Genomic DNA, 22,610 nt, shown 5'->3' with positions numbered 1-22,610 from the left:
TGGATGGGCAGACCAGCAGTTTTAGTCAGAATGTCAACATGTTCAAAATGTCAACAGATTTCCTGTCGACATCACAAATGACTGACATAATGTCACCATATGAATTTAAGGTTAGACTACAATTAGGGTTATGGCTAGCGTTAGGCTGCAGTTAGTGTTAGTTTGAGGTCAACATTAAGGCTGTCAACATGCCATCTATCAACATTGTTGACATATCATACGACACATGAGGCCAGAAAGCATGATGAACACTAGAGTCCCAAGTTGGTGTCCAAGCAGCTAGCGCCCCACCACTGGATATGGATCCCGGGCACCACACAGTTAAAGATTTCAGCTCCCAGGATGTACCGTCCATCCTTCCTATACCACACCCCCCAGCCAGAGGAACCTCAGTTTTAGTTGGTGCCCGGCCGGAGTCACAGGTGGCTGTTTATATGCAGCCCCAAAAGCTACTTTATTTTATGATTTTATTAGTTTTGTTTATACTATCTTCAGAGCGAGCAGCAACAGACTGTCCATAGGACGTCTGCACTGCCACTCCGACACCCCGCCGGTGCTGCGATGCCAGTACTAATCTGGAGGTCTCGGCGGGCCCCCCAGGGCTGTGCTAGCTCGGCCCCATGGAATAACCCTGACTGCGGCCAGATGTACGGGGACAGGTAAGGCGTACTGGCAGTCATACCTCTGGTCTCAGTGGACAGATTGGAGGTGCTGACTGTGGACGCAGGCCTGCCATACCCTGCGCTCCACTAGACCACCAGGGACATTATTGGTGTGAGAACCAGCGTCCCAGGGGTTAATCGTCAGCCAGGGGAGACGGCTTCCCGGTTTTAGCGGCCCCTCAGCTCAGCACGCCTTTCCACTGCGGGCTGGCTTTGCTGAGCTATTTCCTCCTGTGGTCACACCCCCTCTGAGATCTCTGGCGGCCATTTTCTTGGATGGTGCAGATCTCTCAGGACAGCGTGTGGTCCAGTCTCCCTGCATAAGTCTCCCTGGGGTTAGTGTATGCAGCACTATAGCCTTCCCAGGCACTGAATCTGGGCAGTTGATTTGTAGTGCCACATTGCAGTATACTTTCTGCATTGTATGTGACTTATGCTAGCGCTGCCTGTCTGTTTCTTTTTTTTTCCTGTCAGCATTTATCTATACCTTTCCTCTAATACTGCCCTAATACAGATGTACTTAAGGTAGTTCGTTTAACTCACATATATAAAAGACTAGCTGGAGTACCTGGCGTTGCCTGGGATTTTAAGAATGTTTGTTTACACATCATCCTCCAACAAACCTCTCCTTAGGCAGGCCTCACGAAAAGTGTGACAAATTTCCCCATCCACAGTCCTAAGGTCTTTGAAGGAAGTAGGATCTGTAACGGTGTAAAGCACACTTTGGAGATAGAAGCATTCAAAATTTGTCGGATGTACAGTGTAAACACGGCCAAGAGCTTCTGTTACTCTGATACCAGGATGACTGTGTACTTCCTGGTTGCTGGATCGCACTATGAAATGCACAGCAACTATTTCCAGTTCCTTGTGCAGCTGTTTCCGGCATTCAGGGTCTCCGCGGTGTATAAGATTCATCCACTCTGTTTTACCCTTCAGGGGCTGACAAAGGAATGAACCGTAAGTAGCCTCTGTGCGTTCCATAGTGCGGTCCAGCAACCAAGGAGGTAGACAAAAAAGTTTGGTCACCACTGTTGACACTATCTAGTTGTGTAAGCTGATGCATGAGCAAGTGTAAATAAAAATTGAGCTGCAGAGCTGCGTTTTTGCATCCCATAATAGTTGCCATCTTTATGGGCCTGATTCTAAATCAGATGGATCTCTCCTCATGGATGCAGATAGCAATTTTTACCATATTCAGACTCATAATAAGCCAGGCTTAATATCAATAATGGTTATAATTCATACAGCATTTAAAAGGTACTGTAAACTCCACGCGAGAGCCATAGTAAATGATGTTCAGAGATTTAGATTATATACTACAGAATAAAATTCCATAATTCCTTAGTATGTAGCAAAATGCATGTTATAAAATCAAATTATGAAATGAAACAAAAATAACATTTTAATATTTTTATTATTGACCTTGCAGATGGCCCAAGAAGACTGGTGTCCAAATCTGCATCTAAAAATAAACCAAACAGGACAATGCTTTTATTCTTCTTTGGTGTTTTAGGTGTAGAACCATGAGAGATCTTGGCTTGTGGTCTAAAGGCCTGATTCAGACCCGCTCGCTTGTTGCGGACGCTCGCATCCTGCGTATGCAAATTTTCCAAATTGACGTCATGGGATGCGATCACTCACCAAGGCATAAGCACCCCCACTTTGGCTGTGCGAGCGATCGCTCTGCGTAGGCAGACGCCCATCAGAGTATGCAGAGACGCCCTCTAGCGCACGTCATCTCCAGGAAGTGTCTTTAAACATTGGTACATCGAGCACCATCGGAAGCTAAAGCAGCACTTGCGGTTGCCTTACCCTACCGCAATCACTGCGAGGACTTCAGTGTCAAATACAGGCAAGTGACGTGGACTATGACGCTGCCTGTTAATTATGCACGCCTTAAAAACGGCGTTGAAACACTCAGGCACGCCTGCTTTCGCACCTCCACTCCACCGTTTTTAATGGACTGCCCATGTTACCACCCACAAAAGGCCTCTCCTGTCACTCACTCTGCTGGGCTGTCTTTGCTGGGCAAGCGGGCGGTATGCGATCGCAATTAGTAGTTCGCGCATGGGCACTGCGATGCATGTGCGTACGCAGACCATCGGACCGCTTGCGAGAGCACGCATCTAGCGACCGGGTCTGAATCAGGCTCTAAATCCTTTTCTAATTCCGTACCTGACCTGTAGAGGGTGAATGCTATGCAAAAATTGTGTTTTTTAATTAATTAAAAATTAACAGTAATAATTCCGATTTCAAATTTTTTTTTAGTTGCGTCCGCCGTGTTTTAATACTCTCGTATGTAAAATTTCACGATCTTGGCTTGTAAACTGTGGATTTGTATAGAAAGACAGACAGAAGGCCAAATTTAAATTTTTATATAGTAGATATATGTGCTGCACCGTGCCATATTGAGGCAAAGGGCTCTTGCAGCTTAACCAACTGTCAGACAGGACCAGTGTTTTTTTGCTCGGACTAATACCTTAACGTACAGGTGTATTCAGGGGTTTTTCTGTGCCTCACATTTATAGAACTAAGTATTTGTGAGGTTTTGTCACATACATTCGTTGCACTGTGCCATATGTGGGCTGCGTAGCCTACCCAGGCATAAGACAGGACCAGTTTATTGCATTCCTACTAGTAACCTAAACCTAACCTAATATTCACAGGCATCTGCCCCCATACCGCTATCATGCAAGTTATGGGCTGCAGGCTTAAGTAAGGAGGATTTGATAAAGGCTACATATAACCTAGGTTCTTTTGCTCAGGTACTGGTCACTATTGCGGACCACCTAGCGGACTCGGCTGTTATTCCCCCGATTGGATTATCACAGCAGGTCGTAATGCTCCCTTTGGGGTTGCCACATCAGGTTCAGGCGATACAGGTATCTCCTGTACCCCCATCATGGGTAGACGTACTCTCTAACTCAGTACAGAGTCTGATGGCTACTTCTATTGCCTTTCAAACCATATTGCAAGGTGGGAAGACTCTTCCAAGTCCTTTACACTTCTTGTGTTATCGTCACAGTTCACGCACAGATGCTGTCTCCCTTCTGTGGGAGGGTGAGAGTCGGTCATAAATTAATATTCCTGACTTGGTGCATGCTGTCAGATCCATCTTATTAATAGAAGATGACGAGCCAGCCCCTAAATCCAAACACCCTCTTTTTAAACGACAGAACGTAGCTTCAGCAGAATTCCCTCTATGGGATCAACTAGATCAGGGACGGGGATCCTCAGGCCCGGGGGCCGTATAAGGCCCGCGGAGTCATTTGGTCTGGCCCTCTGAGCTTTTCTCTGCTAGCCTCATCTGGCTAGCAGGGTGCCTAATATGGCACCCTGCAGCCAGAATCTATGCAGCAGTGCTACCAGGAGCATCCTTAGGACGCTTCAGGCGATCACACCGCTGCAGATAGATGCAGGTGGGTTCAAGATGGGTAGGTGTCTGGGGGTCTCCAACGCGTTTCGGCACAGGTGCCTTAAGAAGGTCAGCACCCATTCTCCTCACCAGTGCGGGACGCCGCAAAGTGGGAGCACCCCTGATCACCTCCAACAGGGCATCCCAGTTCAGAAGTCTGTCGACCATAGGTCCAGCAGGGAAGCATGCAGTAGTCGGGACCGCATGTCAAGGAGCCCCCTGAAAGGGTTGACCCTACTCCCCACACTGTGGATACGCCCTGTCACCCCAAATCACCAACAACTGGGCAGTGTGTGCTGCCACGAACCATCTAAGAGACATTTATCTTCCAGGAGCACTGTGCCTCCTACTGAGCAAATACCACCCTCTATGTGCACACACACATACAAAGAAACATATTTGTTTCTTCCACCATCCATCCAGCCTCCAGTATTTATGTTCTACCACAACACATCCACCACAACACACAGCCATCTGCTCCCCCCAACCTCCAGCCGTTTTTTTCCCTCCTGCCTCTCCCCACCAATACACACACAACCAAGAAGCGCACGTACCCTCCAATCTTACCATTTCTATCCAATAGTAGGATCAGGTACCCCTACTGTACGGTGCAGCACCATCCACACCTGGATATATATATATCTCTCTCTCTGTCCTCACACCTTCCCCCTCCATCATCCGACACCCTATATCCCACAAACACCACCACCACCCCGAAGCGCATCCCAAACCCAGTATTAGATTCCTAAAGGTGCCAAGGTTCAGGATGGAAATCCTCAGCTCCATCATCCTAGCTTTGGAACCTGGGGACTTTATGGTACCGCTGGATATTCAGGACGCATACCTACATGTACCTATGGCGTTCTCTCATCAGCATTCTCTCTGGTTTGCTATACTACAGCAACACTTCCAATGTCAGGCTCTGCCCTTTGGACTGTCCACAGCTCCACGGGTGTTTACCAAAATTATGGCTACCATGGCGGCCCACCTGCGTGGTCTGGGTATCCGACTGCTACCATATCGGGATGTCCTCCTGCTCTTAGCAGGTCCTCGGAGGTGCTTTAAAGTTATCTACAGCTAACCATTGCTTTCCTTCACAAGCACGGATGGTTAATCAACTCGAAAAAGTCCTCCCTGAATCCCTCAGTGATTCATCTAGGGGCGCTGCTGGATTCTCAGGATCAGAGAATCTTTCTGACATCAGGCAAAATCTTCACACTTCAACTACAGGTGCGCAGATGTCTCGATCCACTCGGCAATGCAGGTTCTGGGATCCATGGTGTCCACCTTCGACATGGTGGAATATGCTCGGTTCCATTCGAGGCCTTTGCAGAGGCTGGTCCTTTCCAGGTGGAACGGGTTATCCTATAGGGTCGGAGCTCAGAGGATGGTACTCTCTCCGGAGGTTCGTCTGTCTCTGTCTTGGTGGCTACAGATATCTCATCTAACAAACGGTCACCTCTTTTGGATCCCGGACTGGGTAATCCTAACACCAGTTTCCGGGGCTAGGGCGCAGTAAACGGTCTGCACTCCTTTCAGGGCCTTTGGACATCAGTCTAATCAACCCTGCCAATCAACATATTCGAACTTCGAGCTGTCTACAGGGCCCTCACACTGGCCCAGCACATACTTCACGGAAAACCTGTACAGGTTTAGTCCGACAATTCCACAACACTGGCTTACATCATCACGGAGACACTCGAAGTTGGGCAGCAATGACAGAAGTGTCACACATTCTGACATGGGCCCGAGGGTCGCCTCCCGCTCATCTCTGCATCGTTCATTCCAGGAGTTCTCAATTGAGAAGCAGACTTCCTCAGCTGTCACGACGTGCATTCCAGAGAATGGTCTCTTCACCTAGAGGTGTTTCAACTCTTAGTGAGCAGATGGGGCCTTCCAGAGGCGGACCTCATGGCCTCCTGACACAATCACAAACTGCCGGAACAGTTTCAGTTTGCGTACCTGTTCCCTTCGGTCTCCCTTCTTCCTCGAGTTCTTCTGAAGTTCTAACAAGACTGAGGTACTGTCCTGCTGGTGGCTCCAACAAGACGGAAGTACTGTCCTGCTGGTGGCTCCAGTTTGGCCCAGACGTCACTGATACTCAGATCTTCAGAGTCTCTCCATCGACACACCTTTCCTGCTGTCTCAACGTCCGGACTTGTTGTCTCAGGGTCCTTGCCTTTACCCGGACCAGGGTCTTCTGTCTTTTTCAGTGTGGCTCTTGGACACCCCTCCTGAGGTCCAAAGGATACTCTAGCTCTGTAGTCAACACTATGCTCAGAGCACGTAAGCCAGCCTTTGCTCGAATATACCACAGAGTGTGGCATACATATTTCCAATGGCGTCGTACCAGAAGCTACGATCCTCAAGTTTTCAGGATTTCCAGAGTATTGGCCTTCCTTCAAGCTGGATTGGACCTTGGACTTCGCCTTGCTTCACTGATAAGTGCATGTCTCTGCTATATCCATTTGGTTCCAGCGTAGACTTGCTCCACTACCGGATGTCCACACCTTCCTCAGGGTGTCCTCCAGATTCAACCTCCCTTTGTCCTTCCAGTGGCTCCATGGGATTTGTCAGTAGTTCTTCGTGCCCTCCAAGGTCCTCCATTTGAACTTCTGGATTCTGGGGAACTCAAGTGGTTCACAGCGAAGACTCTTTTTTTTTTTCTCCTGGCTATTGCATTTGCCAGGAGGGTGTCAGAATTGGGAGCTCTCTTCTGTCGCTCTCCCTTTCTGATATTTCACCAGGTCAGGGCTATGCTTCGCACTCGCCCTGAGTTTCTTTCCAAAGTGGTTTCTAATTTCCATATTAATCAGAAAATTATAGTACCGGCCTTTCAATCACCAGACCTCTCGGCAGGCGAGGCCTCATTGGATGTGGTCTGTACTCGCAGGATTTATGTGGACTGTACCAGTTCCCTTCGGAAATCAGACTCCTTGTTTGTGCTCTTTGGATTTCACAAGAAGGGATGGCCAGCCAATAAACAACATTGGCTAGTTGGATTCGTATGACTTTCAGAGGCTTACACACAGGCAGCCTGCCTGTTCTGGCTTCTGTTAAGGCTCATTCTACTCAGTCTGTGGGCCCCTCGTGAGCGGCTCGCCATGGCGCCTCGGCTGTTCAGCTTTGTAAGGCAGCCACGTGGTCTTCCATCCAGACCTTTCTAAGGTTCTATGCATTTGATACCTTTGCCTCTCAAGATGCTTCCTTTGGGCACTGGATTCACCCCCCTGTGGAGCCTATGGACCCTGAAGAAGAAAATTAGAGATATGGTAAGAACTTACCTTTGTTAACTCTCTTTCTTCGAAGTCCATAGAGTCCACAGGGCACCCACCAGGACATACCTGGCTTCATATGGGCTATCTTATTGGTCACCGGTTTCCCGTCTCCATCTCTGTGAGTGTGATTTTTGAGTGTTCCAGTCTTCCTTCTCTCTCTTATCCTCCTGTCTTTTGGCTTCTTACCAACTGAAGTGCCTCTGGCTCGGAAGCGGGGTATAAGGGAGGATGGGCCGGTGCATCCTGGGAGCTGAAAGCTTTAACTGTGTGGTGCCCGGGATCCAGATCCATCACCTACAACCCAAGGTCTCCCTGTGGACCCTATGTGCTTCGGAGAAAGAGCGTTAACAAAGGTAAATTCTTACCATAACTCTCATTTTCTACATTATGAACATATGAGGGTTATGGTTAAGCTGCGGTTAGGGATAGTGTAAAATAGTATTGTTGAAATTCTCAGTGTAAACATGCATAATGTCGACATTAGGACCTTCTTGACACTCTGAGAGTTGGTACAGATTGCCAAAAGAATACAGTATAAAGGGAAACTCAGACGGATGATTCAATGGGGTCCTTCTCCCCTGGTCTAATTGTATTTAAAGAAGATCAGTAAAAAGGCAGGGTCCCACTTACCGTATCTGAAGCACCCAAAAGGAAAAAAGGTGATAGTAATATTACAGACAGAGGAGATTGTGCACCTGCTTCCTGAACAGATTTGTAACACAGTGTATATCTGAAGGAGAAATTGTATGTCCTAGATGGTAACCTCTAATCTCCAGGTCCAGCTACTTGATTGGAAGCCGGAGTAAAAAGCAAAGACTTCAGCAGGTTCCAGGCTTCTAAAACACAACAAATGCTGACATGCGTTTCGCTATGAGACTTACAGAAGAATGGAAGTAATCTGGAGGCCTCATTCTAAGTAGTGAATAATGAAAGTAGCAGGACTGTCCCCACTAGGAAGGTAGTGTAGTGAGGATCCTATTGCAATGATGTAGGAGGATCATGGTGATGAAACAAGATCCATATACTCAGCATGTTCCACATTATCTTCTATTATATTTTCTGACCTTTTTAAAAATAATGAGCATTTTAACTGTAGTTCTGCTATATGCTTCTATAGGTTTACACAGTTGTGAAAAAATCAGGTGAAAGTGTGACTCCCTGCAGCAGCCCCTGTTGGTCAGATGGATTAAGCAGGACCCTTAACCCCATAATGGAACCTTCACATCACTCACTGATACAAGAGAGTGACAATGACCAGAAGGTCCTGGAACTCACCAAGAAGATCATTCAGCTGCTGACTGGAGAGGTGACTGCCGGGAATGGGGCATTATACAGTAACATCAGGGGCTGTGTCTGGGTGATAACTTTATCATTGTGTGTGTCACAGGTTCCTATAAGGTATGAGGATGTCACTGTCTATCTCTCCATGGAGGAGTGGGAGTACTTAGAAGGACACAAGGATCTCTACAAGGATGTAATGATGGAGAATCACCATCCTGCCAGTTCAAAAGGTAAGATCAGGTTGAACCATCTTTTGTGTAGCAGATGAACATTTAGTGCAGTTGTTCCCAAACGTGGTCCTCAAGGCTCCCAAAAAGTTCAGGTTTTAGATATCCATGGTTGAGCACAGGTGACTTAATTAGTACCTCAGTCAATTTGATTTAATCACCTGTGCTAAACCGTGGATATCTCTAAAACTTGAACTGTTGGGGAGCCTTGAGGACCGCATTTGGAACCTCTGGTTTAGTGACTTGATCAGGCCAACATCTTTGGTACTATCTCATAGGATGGACACTACCAAATATATAGATCATTAACTGCTAGAGTTCCCAACTCAGGAACTCTAGCAGGTAATATTTCTAGTAGTGAATGATCTATATTTCAGGTGGTGAATGTTGAGCTGTTAATCATCACTTCAATCTCCGAATACATTATAATATAAAAGTAACAGACAAATGACCAAGGCGTTTCAAACAATGGGGGCGATTTAACTCATTGCGATGTGAATGCCCGGGCTGTTGGTCCAGGAGCTATACTATTCACTATGATGTTAAGCTGCCTAAATGATTTCTTCTTCTGAGGGTGCGAGAAGAAAATTCAACTAAAGTGCTGGCTGCGAGGCTGTTTCCGGCCGGCACCTTGGTCTGGGAATGCCGGTTCTCGCGACCAAACTGCTTAATAGCGAGAATCGCCATTTTCCGAATGATGTGCTTCTAGTCAGAATTAAGATTGCTGTGAATTGAATATCTCTGGGATCAATATACCGGCGATATTTACATTGCAATAAATTAATTCGCCCCCACTGTCTTCTATCTATGGCATGATGTGTTGAAATGAGTTGGCCAAGTAATGTTTAGTAGACATGAGTCTTAAAGGCGTTCTCCACCTAAAATCTATCTTCAGATAGTACATCTATTTTAATATTTATTTACCAACCTAACATGTACTGGCCTTAATGATGACTGGCGCTTCAGGCTTTGCACTGCTCCTGGCTCTTAGCAGTAAGCTTTATGTTTGCAGTGTTTGGCAGGTCCTCTGTTCCTGCTCCCTAGCTCCCGTGTACTCTGTAGATTAGGGATGGGGAACCTCATTCCCGGGGGCCGTATTAGGCCCGTGGAATCATTTGGTCTGGCCCTCAGAGCTTTTTTTTTCTAGCCTCGTCTGGCTAGCAGGGTGCCTAGAATGGCACACTGCAGCCAGAAACTATGCAGCAGTGCCACCTGGAACGCTTCAGACGGTCACACCGCTGCTTTTACATCTTCCCAGATGCTATAATCACCGGCGATTGTGCCCCCGCCCACCGTGTGATGTCACGTGAAGCGGGCATGGCCTACACCAGGCCCACAAATAATGTTTTATATATATATATCAAAATGGCCCTCGGCAGAAAAAAGGTTCCCCACCCCTGCTGTAGATTATGTGGGTTAAGGTGATGGCACAATATTAAGATTGTCATTTAAGATATATTTTTTTTTTATCTGTATACTTATAAGACACCCTGTCATCCTGATTTCATATTGCACATATTTTCATTCACCAAAGCCTGAACAATTACAATTAACTGCCCCACAAAACAAACTGCACAGTTCCAGCAGCCTGCTATATGAGAGGATGAGGAGTGCACAAAAGGGTATATTTCCAACTCTTATTAGAAGAAACACCAGTTTGGAAAATCTCTGCTTTAGGTAATGTTTTCAGGACTGTTAATCTATGTGTCCCCCTCTAAATGCATAGCCGGGACATCATGTGACCTGAAGTTTGCTCTGGCTATAAAATACAACCCAAATAAGCTAGAACGTTATAGAAACCCATTATCTTTCTTTTCGTTAACGTGTTTGCATAAGGAGTCTTAATTTATGGGAAATAAGCATTGTGAGTTAAACACTTATGGTGCGTACACACTGGGCGATTAAAGTGGACGACTGAACGATAACGATATCGTTATCGTTCAGTCGTCCACTTTATCGTCCATGTTTAACACAAAAAAGATGAACGATGACGACGACGCGCGGGTCGTTCGTCATCCTCGTTCATCGGGCTGACATGCAGGCCAACCTGACGACCTCGTCAGGTTGCTGCATGTCAGGGAATGGGTGAGAGAGCCCGGCGCTGAACGATATCGCTAATGATATCGTTCAGCGGCTGTGCTCAATGTCATGAACGACATTGAGCACAGCCTGCCGGGGACACACTAGACGATATCGCTCAGGGAGCATATCGTCTAGTGTGTATGCACCTTTAGGGGTCAGTTCAAGTAGGAGGAGCGAGGGGGGCGAGTTGCCATTATGACGTAGAAACACTGCCAATGACTGCTAATCTCACACCCCCCCCCTTTGCAGCCCGACCATGTCCCGGACTCATGGATTTTTGTACGCAAGAGCTGCAAACAAAAATCCACAAGTTCCGTGTGTGAAGCATATAGCCACACTTACTTGAGGGCATTGCTTAGTTGGGAAAAAGGGACTGTGTCTGGAAAATCAGGGCACGTGCGACTCACATTATTGTTTTTGTATTTGTTCAAGAAAAAAAAAAAAAAAAGAATATGAGGCTATAAAATAAAACTGAATGTTACACAATTAGGGCCTCATTTAGAGTTAGGACGAAGGTGTAATTTTACATTGGTCCTATCTCAACCCCATATGTACCAACAAAGCAGCCCAGTGTTTTTGTGCTACATGTAAAAAGAACATTTTCCCTGCATACAAATTGCATTTGCACCCCTCCCATCGCAACATGGGTTGTCTATGTGTAAATTTACAACATTCAGCTACATTTGGTCCTAACTATAAATGAGGCCTCTATTCTGTAACTTAGAAGCTTATTTATAAAAATTCTGATAAATGGCCCGAAACGTAATGTTCCTATTCACAGCGATTTAGGAAAGGGTTTTCGGGGCTATTTATCATCCCCCACCTGTGCCCGGACACCTGCTCTAATAAGCAACTGTCACTACCAGGCCCAAGGCTTACGCAGAAGTTTACCCTGCCTTGTACACTGAGGGGCCGGTGGATGTGGAGTAATCTAAATGTATTCCTCTTCCCATAGGAAGGAGCAGGCCGTGATCGCTGTCAAACTCTGAAAACTTTTAGTGTGGAGCTTGATTAATAACACAGATACAACATCCCCGTACATTGTATGGGGAATGCAGTGTGGTCATTAACTAATGTACTTTGGGCTTAATTCAGGTTAGTAAGTAAACCCAGTGGTTTACATATTAAACTGATGGCAGGTGAATGGCGCATGCGCAGGACCCGATCTGCGCATGTGCAGAACGAGTCCTGCGATTAGGCTCGCAGTGCCTGACAGCCGCAGCTTGATTGGCCATTTGGGAGCGAGGAGGGGTTGGCGCTGGCCTCTGTTCCCGTAACCGTTGGTGTGCCGGCAATGCAGGTAAGACTGTCATTCTGAGTAGCCAATGGTCGCGATGGCTATTGGATGCTGCTTCTTCAGACGCAGCACTCGGATCTACGACGCTGCCAGGAGGCGTCTATTTCCTTCTGGTGCCTCCTTCAATATTAGAATATTTACACACAGCAGCTGCATTCAAAGATGCTGTATGTTCTGCGTCCACATCTGAATCAGGCCCTTTATTAAGAAAGAAAAAACAAATCCTAAAGTGTACTTTTCACTCCGTCCCCACCTCACCAAGATTTATGGGGGAAAAAAACAGCGACGGAACAGCACTGTTTGATGCTAGACATGTTTATTGTTGTTTTGTACTTAGCAGCTTCTTCCAAAATCTAAAGTTCAAAAAATTCCTAAAAACATACATTTATGATGCCTTTAAAAAAATAAAAAAAAAACTGTAATCGCTGTGCAATCTTTTCCAGATATGTCGAGCTCTATAAACACTTCAGTGGCACTTAATTTGCATATGTTCTCACCTGATTCCATAGGCGAAGATGAAAGTTTATCGGCCTTTAAACCAAAGGCAGAAAAAAACTCGGCCAATAAAGCTACACAAGAGTCAGCCGCATGTGACGAACATCTCCATGTTACTAACAGGTCTACGTCTACCAAATGTACACAGACAGAACCTGCTCACACAGAAGAGGGGTCGTCTTCCTTTTGTGAAGCAGACAATGTTCCTTCCAGCCCCACAGACAATACTGTGAGGTGCTACACGCCTGAAACTTCCAAATCATCTGAGGAAGGAAATCCCACAGGCTCCGACTACTACAAGCTGACAGAACAGATAAAGAATGGATCTACCCAACTAGGGCATGAGATGAACTCGTGTGAAAAGCGGGACCTCTCAGACGACAATATGTACACACCCGTAAGACCCACATCTGCTGATATTACAGACGAATCAAACTCCTGGGATACGAACTTGACCGACCCAAAAAGTTTTTCACCCACAAATCACGAGGAGCCCCAATACACATCGACTTGTATTATTGAGGTGGCAACCGTTTGTGATAAAGGGAACGTCGCCTGTACAGACATTTTCACACCCGCTGAGCATAGACAGAAGCCATATACAACTGCCAAAAGTGCAGAGGTGCCCACATCACTTGGCAAAAACGTAATGTACACCAACATTTTTACACCCACGGAATTAACGCAAGCAGATTTGACTAATATTAAGAAGGAGTTGGTGTCGTGGGAAGATGGGAACATGGCCCTCAAAAATATGTATATACCGCCCAAAAACCTGCAGAGGAAAATAGCGCCCTCTGCTGGTCTATGCAGCACCACACCGTGGGACCGAAGTCTAACTCACAAAGACAGTTATCCACCGTTACCATTTACCACGGCTAACATTAAGACCGAATGGGAAGAAGAGAATTTTACAGACATTTATGTGCCTCCTGAAGATACACAGGCAGCCTACGCTGCTATTAACATAGAAGACTACAATAAAGACCCCAGTAATATAGAAAAAATGTCTATCATAAGTTGCACTTCATATGATGAGAACTTTAACAGTAGGCTAACCTATGCTACACCCCAAATAATCCAAATGTATAATTGTCCTCTTTGTAACAAATGCTTTTCCAGTAGCTCAAATTTAGCCAAGCACAGTTTAATCTGTAAAGGTAGGAAGCCGCATATATGCTCCGGGTGCGGGAAATGTTTTGCCAGCGCCTCCTATCTTGTAATACACGAGAGAATTCACACAGGAGAAAAGCCCTACTCCTGTTCACACTGTGGGAAGAGCTTCACCAGGAAACCAGACCTCATCCGACACGAGAGAATACACACCGGCGAGAAGCCATTTGCGTGTCCAGAATGCGGGAAGTGTTTTACCAGCGTCTCCAATATATTTATGCACCGGCGCATTCACAGTGGGGAAAAACCGTTTCCCTGCTCCCATTGCGGGAAACGCTTCATTAAGAAGTCCGATCTGGTCCGGCACGAGAAAATTCACACGCCTCAGAAACCTCTGCCTTGCTCTGATTGTGGGAAATATTTTGGTTCCAAGGCCATCCTAAATAAGCACATGCAGGTCCATGCCGCAGAGAAGCAGGTGACTTTTCATGAAGCCAGTTGATTTTTATTTTTTTCAATTGCTATATTATGAAAAAAAATCTATCGATTAAATAATGCAGTCTATTGTATTCAAGATGAAATGCCGAAGGTTCCCCCCCATTTTGCACTGGTGACTCCTGACCCTCCTTCCTCTTGAGCATTTGGTGATCATCGACTACAATAGTATTTTGCTACGATTCCTGGGATTTTGCGGATGATAGGAAAACTCTACATCTATAGCGTATAGTGAACAGTAAACCAATCCCCCCAAATCATGTTGATGGTCAGATGTCGGGAATCCCAGTTTGTATCCTGCTGCCGCTGGCATCGGACCTCTGCAATCGGAGGGAAAAAATGTTATGGGAAGACAGAGATCTTTACTGTTGAAAGTATTCTGGTATCCATGAATTAGCAATACTGGTAGGAACAAGTTGGGGGTCTTGTACGGACAAGGCAATACTCATGTTACATAAAAGCTGAAACGTCCTGTTCCTAAAGCTGGGTACACGATCTATGCACCCAGTGACGACATGATGCGTCAACACGATACATAGCGCCGTCCCGAGACACTGCCTGATGCAGTGACTGACACTGCGATGTGTCGTTCTATGCTGCATTTAGCAACATGTTGGTGTTCATTTCATTTTTCCATCTGCTGATGCGATGAACGACCCACGGAGACGCGCTATCGGGCATACACACTATGCCATCCGCACGATATACAGTTCTGATCCCCGTAGGAATGATATATCGTCCAGTGGATTGCATAGTGTGTACCCAGCATTAGTTACAGACGGTGAGCATCTAGGTCAATTTATGACCCCCTGTTCCTAAGCCATATCTTCATATCAGGTGCAGGCGGATTTAATCATTCCACATAGTGGGCCTGATTCAGAGGTGTGCGCAGTTCGGCCGTAATGCAGATATTAATGTAGCCGAGCGATTATTTGCCACTGCACATACACGGAAAGTTCTGAAAAACCTGTACGGCGCATGCACCACACAGAGATTATGTAAGAACTGGGGCAGCAAAGTGAAGGGCGCTCCTGGTTGGTGACTGGGACGTGGTCTGAAGTAAACGCAGAACAAAATGGGCGTGTTATGGGGATCCTGTGGGCACGTCTGCTACGTTGTCAGATACACAGCCTCAGTCACAGAGGCCTTGGTCAAACGAAGACACTGCACCTGCCATAGGGTTGGTGCACGCGATGGTGTGCCGATGGTGGCGTATCATGAATCACCGGTGGTGTGAACAGTGTGCAGAGACTCTGAAAGCGGCCACCTCAGTCCTCGCACATTCAGACCCAGGGCACTGCATTGGGGGAGGGCTGAAACTAGCATTTGTATATTATTGCTGCCGTGACTCCAGCAACAGACGCAAGAGCAGATGCAGCACCGTCCACCTCTGTATCAGGCCCAGTAGTTGAAATACTCACTCCGTGGAGATTAACTCCATTCACACCAAATAGCACTAGCAAGTCTGTTCGGCTATTACCACACACATACTGTATGCTAGTCACGTCCATTGCCCAATTAAATATTCAATTGTGCCCGCTCGAAAGGGATCATCTACTGACCAGCTCCCAGCTGACACCCTCGCTTGATCTTAGGAGAGATTGGCGGGGTTTGTGCAGTGTTCCCAAATCAGAAAGCAATCCTAACTTTTAGGCTGAACAAGAGGATTAACCCAAGTGTGGCCAGCAAAGGTGCCAGCTCCATGAGTTCATGAGCACTCCCAATATTTGCGCTGCCACCGATCATGTCTATGCACTGCATTCTTCAGCCATTTTAATAAGTTGGCTTCTGTGGTGCCCATCATTGCAGTGCCTGCCCAGTATGGTCTCCAGCAATCAAAATGGCTGATAAGATCTTACCGTGTGTGGGGGGAGAGTAAACAGAAGGCTGCAAGAATGGGACTGAACTGTTACCGGTCTACAATTGTGAGACAAATAACAAGGTGCTTATCCAAAACTAAGTATTTTTTACAGGAGTGGACTAAGCTCGGTGGTGTAAACAGAACTGAATCCATTTGTCATGTTAAACTAAAGCGATAAAATGTTTTATAAATGGTTTTAAAGATGATTTTTTTTTTTTTCACTGATACCCTTTATAGTATGACAGAAACCTATAAATAATATTAATTGTTTATTTCATGTTTTAATTGTATGTTGCATGAATTTAAGAGATTTTTTTCTTGTTTTATATAGAAAATAAAACCTAGACATACTAGTTCACTATTCTTAAATGGTTCTACAGGTAACACGTTCTCACACTACAAATATTCAGCAGATAACATGGTGTCTCTAACAAAGTGATGCAGACAAGCTAAACCGCATTCAGTGTTCGCACGTTGCGTTTCGGGACCTCCCCTTCAACGAGCAATATGGAAAACATGATTTGTTATGCCAATAGGCCAATTGCAACCTAATCACCACTGAAACTGTACAAATAAATAATCTACTAGATATACAGTGCATACATAATATTCTTCTATTCCGACATCTCTTCTAAAGTACCAAAGATTGTGGTATTGTTTATGAAGTCATGGTATATAGTTGTCATCATTTCTCTCCGGTAGTTTGACAATGTTTTGCCTGGATTTTTTGATTTATCACTAGGGGTAATTAAGGGTGAAAGTGACCATTTCTGGATCAATGATTTTTGGATATCCTGTTTATTGGCAGATGTGAACAAGGAGGTTAGTCCACACGTTAATTCTAAACCAGAATAGGATTTAATGAAGATAGGATACAGATGATGAAAGATAAACAGCAGTCAATATGGTAAGGTGTAATCTCTCTTGGGCTAAGTACTGTACAGCCGTACAGCACTGTGAGGCTCCAATACACACAGTGATAGGCTTGGGCACATGCAGACCCTTTTAAAGATCCAAGTAAACCAATCTTGCACTTTCAGCCTAAATGGGCTGACCTTTAATTCTGTTGACAACATGTGACAAGTCATGCAAAATAGACGTGATGTTATTGTGGCTGATCAGTTATGCACAGTTAAAATAGAGGGCCTGATTCTGACCCGTTCGCGAGCGCTGAGCGCTCGCAAGCGGGTCGATGGTGCGCATGCGCACGACGGAGGCGCCTCCGTCGTGCGCATGCGCGAGACCCGAATAACGACGGCCAAGCCGTCGTTAAGGGTCTCGCACCAAAGGGCGGCGTGCTGTCGATGGTGATTGACAGCACGCCCCCTTTGGTGGGCGTGTCTGACCAGACGGACGCCTGACGCCTACCGTCTGGGTCCGGCCCCACTGACATCACTAGTGATGTCAGTGGGAGTGCTTTTGGCTCTGACAGAGCCAAAAGCATTCCTGGGCTTGCAGCAGCGAGACCCTACCGCAGGGTCTCGTCGCAAGCCCGATGGTCGCGATGGTCTTGACCATCGCGACCATCATTTTGGCCGCTCGCTATAGCTGTGGGTGGTCACCCACAGCTATGCGAGCGGCCAGGAGGCCGCTCCAAAAAGGAGCAGGGACAGCCCTGATTCAGAGCGAGCGCTCTGTCAGAGCGTCCGGCTCTGAATCCTGGCCAGAGTGTAGAGTTTAACCATTTAACTTCATGTCAGCACTGTTAACATGGAGGCCTTTTGCTTCAATGCGTTGTCCGCTAAGCAATCAGAGCAAGACATAGGTTAATGCTGAGACAGGATGCCACTGATGAGCTAGAGTAATCCACTCTTGCTGGATCTCATCAGTGTGGGACATGGTTTCCTCTTTTTATATAGAGGCATATAGTAGTGTGGATGAGACCGCCTGGAAAGGAAATAAAATGTGTATTTGGTGTCTGAGGTGCGAGCGTTGTACATGGGTTAGAGAACACTTTGAGCCCCAGATTCTGAATGCCCTGCTTGCTTAGGGACTGGATTAGAGATGTACGCCAACGCCACCACATCAATGATCATGGAAATCGGCGCATGCGCAGTGTGACGTAGACATCGATTATTGCTCAGCTGCATAAATGGAGGCACATCGTCCATCTCCGAATCGGGCACATAGTATCAAATTAATAGCAGAGGGATCTGCAGGTTCTTTGTTTTCATATGTACATTTCTCTCCTTAGTACATCACTTCATAGAAATTAACAAATGAAAGCAACAGTTTATAGAAGACATATGGTATGACATGGGCATTCTCTACAGCTGCAAAAGCCATCTTGACCCTGGAATTTAAATCTATTTTAGTAGTGGGCTAGTGTAAACTGCAGTATGTCTAGCATCTAGTTAGAATCTGGTTGCTATGGGCAACATCTACACTTCTAAAAACCTGAACTTTAGTAAATTTACTCCTTATAGTTGCAACTAGGGCGTGTTGATAACCATTTGTTGGTAAAAAAAAAAATAGAACCTACAGCACACACTAAAATGTTCTAGTTTTTTTTTCTCATAGGTTCACAATGTAACAAGGACCAGTTTGTTAAATTTAATATAGTCCTTTACAGTTTGTACTAATGCTTTTGCACTGGCTGTTCTATCAGGTCTCCTCTCAGTCCCAGCACTAATAGACCCATTGTAACCTGGATCACACGGTAGCTGGCACATCCACTACTCTAACATCAAGGTTACACTGAACCTGTTTCCATGGCAATAGGAAAGACCTATCAATGTTTAATCAATAAATAATTTAGTTAAAGACTTCCATATATTGTAGTAAGTCGCTTATTCAATTTCGGGGTAAATTTCTGAGGTTTGCACTTATTACATCTAAGAAACCATGGGCAGAGTCTTACAAGACCTGGATGGTGCTGCCATTCTGCAGGATGACTAAATAGATTTATGTAGAGCTTAGACATAAGAAGGAAACCTGGGGCTAACGGTGTGTCACATTATCTCACTTGCAGTTAGAAATATATCCTTGCGTTATGGCGCTTGTAGCCTGGGCATGAGGACAGCGGTTAAAGAGGACTGTACTTCCCACACAATCCTACAAATGCAATGCAGCTAAAAATCTGCCAAGGTGATTGGAGATTACAAGGTGGCACCAATAAGTGTCAACACACCAAGGACACATTTTTTGAAGAGTTACTTATCTGCAACGATGAGGAACAAGTGTCCAGTATTCAGGTCGAGCAGGGAGCACGCTGGCAAAGGAAAATACTGGACATTTATTTGTATTAAGAAGCCCAAGATAGTTAGGGACACACTGATGGCCATGCAGTAGCATAATCCGGAGCAGGGAGGACTCTTGGCTTTGACACTCTTATCACTGCACCTAGGCCCTCATTCAGAGCCCCTCGTAAGCGGCCGCTCGTTCGTTATGTGCGATGTTCGCTTATCTGCGCATGCGTACGGATTGTAATACGCATGCGCGAACCAGTCAGTGCGGCCGAAAATCGTTTGTTCGCTAAATAGCGAATACCTGCTAATTTGAGCGACAGGAGGAGGCGTATGTGGGTGGTAACAGGGGAAGGTGCTTGAAAATGGGGAGTGGAAATCAGAACGCAGGCGTGCCTAAAGGTCAAAACGGGCGTTTTAAGGGTGTGCATAATTAACAAAGCAGCGTCATCGACCACGTCAGTGGGGTGTCTTTTAGCCAGAACTGCTCGCATGATTGCAGTAGGAAAAACCAACCACAAGAATAGCGAGCAGGTCAGACGCTGTTCGATGTACTCGATTAATCTATTAAATAGCGGACATGACGTATGATGCGAGCGACCAGGGGGCGTATTTTTCCAAATTACGACCGCATGTTTTGATTGCTCGTTCAGAAATAGAGGCGTGAACAATTAGCAAACGGTTAATTTAAATAGCCAGCCCCTTTTTCTGAATGAGCGAGCGCAAATAGCGTCCGGCTCTGAATTAGGCCCCTAGGTCAAGTGTCCACTTTCTCCAGACCCAAATAAGGAAGAGGTTCCGTTAATATAAATGGTGAATTACAATCTGATTGCCAGCAGCTGCCTGTAAAGATTTCTACAATGAAACGTTCAAGACTTCTTTCCAGCCCCTCTTTCCACCTGAACCACACTAGTGCCAGCAGCAATTCATATTTTGTAAGTTTGTTAGGCCCAGCCCCCATTAATGTCACAGTCACATGCGTAGGACAGGTTTCATTTCTCAGCATGGTGTGAATGTGGCAAGTGCTTTACCAATAATTCTAGTTTTGGTAAATATTTCAGTTGTGTGTCCAGCTGATATGTTTGAGTGATGTTTAGCCGTGGCAATGTGTGAAAGCCACATTGTGGTTTGCGATTACGCTAGCACAGAAGAATCGCTCGCAAAGTGACGGATAGGCAGTCAGCGTTTGGGAGAGGGAAAGGGTAGGGCAGGTTGATGGCAGGGCAACAGGGGTGGTCACCCTGGGGCTCCCACACAGGATCGGTCTGAGCCACCGACAGCTGAGAGCAGCTGCCGGTCCCAGATGGTCACTCACAAGGCTGGCGCTGTGATTGTGCAGCTACTACTGAAGGCAAGTGCATACAGAGAGGCTCCTGAGGCCCTTAAGCTTGACATAATACTGGGGGTATTATGTGACATAGTGGGGGCATTGTGTGTATTTAATTCTGGATGGGGCATAATATTTATTACTGGAAAAGGTACCCTGGGAAATAATATTAATACTGGGGGTATTGTGGGGCATAATATAACTGGGTATAATATTCTGGAGGGGCACTGTCAGGCATAACATTTAATATTGGGACACTGCAGAGCATAATACGAATTCTGGAGGGGGCAGTGTGGGGCATAATATTTAATATTGGGGCACTGGGGGGCATAATATTCTGGATGAAACACTGGGGCATAATATTTAATACTAGGGCATAATATTAATACTAGAAAAGGCAGTGTGGGGCATAATATTATTACTGGGGGAATTGCGGGGCCTAATATTTAATACTGGGGGTCAGTATTCTGGAGGGGGCATAATAATATTGCTGGCATTGTGTGGCATAGTGGTGGCACTGTGGGGTTTAATATTAATATGGAGGGCATTGTGTGGCATAATATCAATATACTGTTTGGTATAATGTTAATACTAGGCACTGTGGCATAATGGGGACACTCTGGCATAATGTAATTTTATTGTTAGGGGCCCCCACAAATTAGTTGCCGTGGGCCGCCATAAACCTTATTCCGGCCCAGGGAAAGGGGAGGTGGCTAAGGAAACAGGGCCTTAATTCCCAGGTCGGAGACCCGGGAATTAAGGCCCTGATTCAGAGCCGGACACACTGATGGAGCGCTCGCTCTGAATCAGGGCTGGGCTATTTTTATTTTAGAACGGCCTCCTGGCCGCTCGCATAGCTGTGGGTGACCCCACAGCTATGCGAAGATGGTCAAGACCATCGGGCTTGCGTTGAGACCCTTGTGGTAGGGTCTCGTTTCCGCAAGCCCCAGAGAGATTTCGGCTCTAACAGAGCTGGAATCTCTCCACTGACATCACTTGTGATTTCAGTGGCGCCGGCCCCAAACGGTAGGCGTTCACATGGGAACGCCTTCGTTTGGGCAGCCACCCCCCCCCCAGCCCGCCCACCAAAGGGGGCCTGCTGTCACTCAACATCGACAGCACGCCCCCTTTGTTGCGAGACCCGGAGCGACGGTTTGCCCGTCGCTATCTGGGTCTCACGCATGCGCACGACGGAGCCGGCTCCGTCATGCGCTCTGGGCCACCATCGACCCGGTTGCGAGTAATCAGCGCTTACGACCGGGTCTAAATCAGGCCCTAAGTCCCGGGTTGGTCCTTTCACACAGGGAAAACACCCGGGTTGTTCTGCAAATTACCAGGTAAAAGTGAATTACCCGGTAATTTCATTTTTCTGTGTGAAAGGGGTATCAGACAGAATATGGCAAAAAAACTGGCATGCAGCTGAGTTTTTTGCCATTTTCTGTCTGAAAGTGGTATTAGAGAAAATTTCTGCAAGAATGTTTGTTAGTTATCCTTAATTTGGTAGGATAGTAACACATTAAAATACGGGGAGTTCATATAGGGACAATAGTAACCTGATTTCTTGACACACTGTCCCAGTCACCAATCCACATCGTTTACTCCTCTTCAGTAGGGCAGGAACCAAGTCCTCCAGATAAGGTATAAGGGCCCTCATTCAGACCCACTCGCAAGCGGGCGCACGTACGTTAGGCGTACGTACAAAATTATTTAAATTCAATGGCTCGCTCGTATTTTCGTTCGCATCTAAAATTCCTCCCTAAACTCAGGCGACCCCTCCTCTAACTAACGAGCGTGCGAAATAGCGAGCGTACATCCCCGAAATGGCTTGAAGGGAACGCACGCACAAGTGAAACCGGAAGTGGCCTTGTCAGATGTCGATTACCTGCTCCTTT

The 22,610-nt window shown here is 46.2% G+C and overlaps 2 protein-coding genes across 2 annotated transcripts in view; both read left to right on the top strand.

The window, feature by feature from the left end:
• The window catches only part of LOC148522915 (uncharacterized), a 33,294-nt gene extending 16,747 nt beyond the window's left edge, over positions 1 to 16,547 (top strand). Inside the window, exons 3-5 of the mRNA XM_088473506.1 lie at positions 8,473 to 8,661; positions 8,743 to 8,866; positions 12,752 to 16,547. Coding sequence (XP_088329632.1) covers positions 8,473 to 8,661; positions 8,743 to 8,866; positions 12,752 to 14,352 — 1,914 coding nt within the window. The 3' untranslated portion in view covers positions 14,353 to 16,547. The remainder of the gene's footprint in view (positions 1 to 8,472; positions 8,662 to 8,742; positions 8,867 to 12,751) is intronic.
• The window catches only part of LOC148522909 (alpha/beta hydrolase domain-containing protein 17C-like), a 541,817-nt gene that overhangs the window by 304,891 nt on the left and 214,316 nt on the right, over positions 1 to 22,610 (top strand). The window lies entirely within an intron of this gene.

The sequence above is a fragment of the Taudactylus pleione genome, unplaced genomic scaffold (genome assembly GCF_031769625.1).
Source record: "Taudactylus pleione unplaced genomic scaffold, aTauple2 ptg000136l, whole genome shotgun sequence".
NCBI lineage: Eukaryota > Metazoa > Chordata > Amphibia > Anura > Myobatrachidae > Taudactylus > Taudactylus pleione.
This window is presented reverse-complemented; position numbering and strand designations above follow the sequence as displayed.